This window comes from Hippopotamus amphibius, chromosome 9 (genome assembly GCF_030028045.1).
Source record: "Hippopotamus amphibius kiboko isolate mHipAmp2 chromosome 9, mHipAmp2.hap2, whole genome shotgun sequence".
Lineage (NCBI taxonomy): Eukaryota > Metazoa > Chordata > Mammalia > Artiodactyla > Hippopotamidae > Hippopotamus > Hippopotamus amphibius.
Genome location: NC_080194.1, coordinates 18,686,045 through 18,688,499, shown reverse-complemented (window position 1 = coordinate 18,688,499; position 2,455 = coordinate 18,686,045). Strand labels below are relative to the sequence as shown.

The 2,455-nt window shown below is 50.7% G+C and overlaps 1 protein-coding gene across 1 annotated transcript; it reads left to right on the top strand.

Moving 5' to 3' along the window:
* Window positions 1-204: 204 nt before the first annotated feature.
* FIBIN (fin bud initiation factor homolog) lies at window positions 205-2,250 on the top strand. The gene is made up of 2 exons (XM_057749660.1): window positions 205-1,265; window positions 1,907-2,250. The coding sequence occupies exons 1-2, from the start codon at window positions 634-636 to the stop codon at window positions 1,944-1,946; spliced, it is 672 nt and encodes a 223-aa protein (XP_057605643.1). The 5' UTR covers window positions 205-633; the 3' UTR covers window positions 1,947-2,250.
* Window positions 2,251-2,455: the final 205 nt, after the last annotated feature.

Here is a 2,455-nt window from a genome sequence, read left to right as displayed (position 1 = left end):
ATTCTATTTTCCAGGGTCTCCTTTCCAAGCCTCAAAAAGAGACCCTGTACCTTTAATAGCAGAGACCTGGTGAGAGGTTTCTTTCCAAACTTGTTCCCTGGCTTCCAAGTGACGAAACCAGCTGTAATTTGAGAGCAGAGAGATCCTCAGGATATCATTAGCCAAAGGAAAAGCTCCGCATTCCCACCCAGTCCAAGAGTCGAAATAGTATCAGAGGGCAAGAGCCTTTCTCTCCAGCTACAGGCTCCATTTCCCAAGGAGCAAGGGGGAACTCAGAGAGCCAGAGTGGGGCAACGGAGCCAGCCAGCGTCCAGCCAGAGCCCTGGAGGAGGGGTTCCCCATCCGTGCCTGCATCCCGCCAGGAAAGAGCCGGCTGAGTTCCAGCCACCGGAGCGAGCGCAGGAGCTCAGAGTGAAGGTGCATCCTGGGCTGCTGGCTGCGGGGGCTGCTACCCAGGACCTGGTGCCGCAGCCACATGAAGCCAGCTAGGGAGGGGGGGCCAGGGTGCATCAAGGCGACTGGGACTGAGGCTGACTCCGTCTCAGGGAGGCACTGACTCCCAAGGGGACCCCCTATCTCGCGCCTGGGCGAACAGTATTCTCCAGGGGTCCCTGGTCATCCTGAATATTCAGGATGGTGTTCCTGAAATTCCTCTGGATGGGTTTTCTGTGCCACCTGTGTCAGGGCTATTTCGATGGCCCTCTCTATCCAGAGATGTCCAATGGGACTCTGCACCACTACTTTGTGCCCGACGGGGACTACGAGGAGAACGATGACCCCGAGAAGTGTCAGCTGCTCTTCAGGGTGAGTGACCACCGGCGCTGCTCCCAGGGGGAGGGGAGCCCGGCCAGCAGTCTGCTGAGCCTCACCCTGCGGGAGGAATTCACCGTGCTGGGCCGCCAGGTGGAGGACGCGGGGCGCGTGCTGGAGGGCATAAGTAAGAGCATCTCCTACGACCTGGACGGGGAGGAGAGCTATGGCAAGTACCTGCGGCGGGAGTCCCACCAGATCGGGGATGCCTACTCCAACTCGGACAAGTCCCTCACTGAGCTGGAAAGCAAGTTCAAGCAGGGCCAGGAACAGGACAGCCGGCAAGAGAGCAGGCTCAACGAGGACTTCTTGGGGATGCTGGTCCACACCAGGTCCCTGCTGAAGGAAACGCTCGACATCTCTGTGGGGCTCAGGGACAAATACGAGCTGCTGGCCCTCACCATCAGGAGCCATGGGACCCGGCTAGGTCGGCTGAAAAATGATTATCTTAAAGTGTAGGTGGAAGGGCAAACTGCCGGGGAGAGGGCATCCAATCAGCCCCGTGGGGGAGGGAGGGGCCAGAGACACGGCTAACTTTTCCCTTATACTTGTTACTTTTTATAACCAGATTTGCACTTGCAGAGTGATCGCTAGTGATCTTTAAAAAGAAAGAAGTGAGAGTTGAGTGGTTTTAGATTTGTATACTATTTATGTGATTGTTATTGATTTGTCACCTGGAAAGAACAATTTAAAGCCATGCCCCCTGCCTTTCCTAGAAGGGCTTTATAAACTCTGCAGAGACACCTGTTTCAGCCACATCTAAAAGGACACAGTTTATGCAGTAGAGACTGACTAAACGTCCCCATCCTGGAGGTTATGTGAAAATACCCAGGGAGCATGTGCATAGCTCTTTTCTGCCTTCAGCCTGCTCTCTTGGGCTCTGAAAGCTGTCAAAGTCGCCTGTTTTTCAGATGAGGTCAGAGGTGCTGCTCAGCATGCCTGTCTCAGGATGGAAGCTGGCTATTTCTACTCCTTTTCCCTCTTATTTATTAACCACGGTCTCCAAGGTTTTGTTTTAGTTTTCTTTTTGGTTTTGATTTTTGGGTTCTTTAAAAAGAGTATTGGCTAGAAACTATATGCAAATCATCTTTTGCAGGGAGACGTCTGCGGTGCCTCTGTGGCTGTGTGTAAGTTAAACGGGCCACGTTTAAGAAGTCTAAGCTTTGTGGTGGTTACCCACTCCTGTCGATGTGCTAATTTGCTGTGTCCCTCATTGTGTGTCTGTGTCATCAGCGCTGCAGTCCATTACAAAGAAGTAGGTAGATGTCTTGACACACCCCCAAATGCCTGTGATTTAGGTTAGCAGTGTATTGTTTCTCATTTGGGGAGTTTGCTTCTGTTTGCTTATTGAAAACTTGTACTTCGAGTAGAGGGAATTCTAATTCTCATAACTCCTTAACTAAGTTTTATTATTCAGCCAATAAATAACCTCCTGTATAATACTTGCTTATTTTCTAATTTATATTTGTAACTTTCATACTGCAGAAAGGAGCCAATGCAAAAGGCAAGGAAAGGCTGGGATTTAAGCCAGTTTACTTACAGTGTATGATAAAGAAGGCAGAGAGATTGCTACATATTTGGCAATCCTCCCTTCCCTGTCCACCCTTACCATCCTCAAAAGGAAAAAAACAAAAATCTAGGCTGT

Coding starts and splice junctions, on each gene's coding strand:
- FIBIN (XM_057749660.1), top strand. CDS start 634: ATGGTGTTCCTGAAATTCCTCTGGATGGGTTTTCTGTGCCACCTGTGT. Junction 1,266..1,906: donor AAAAATGATTATCTTAAAGT/GTAGGTGGAAGG, acceptor CATCTTTTGCAG/GGAGACGTCTGCGGTGCCTC.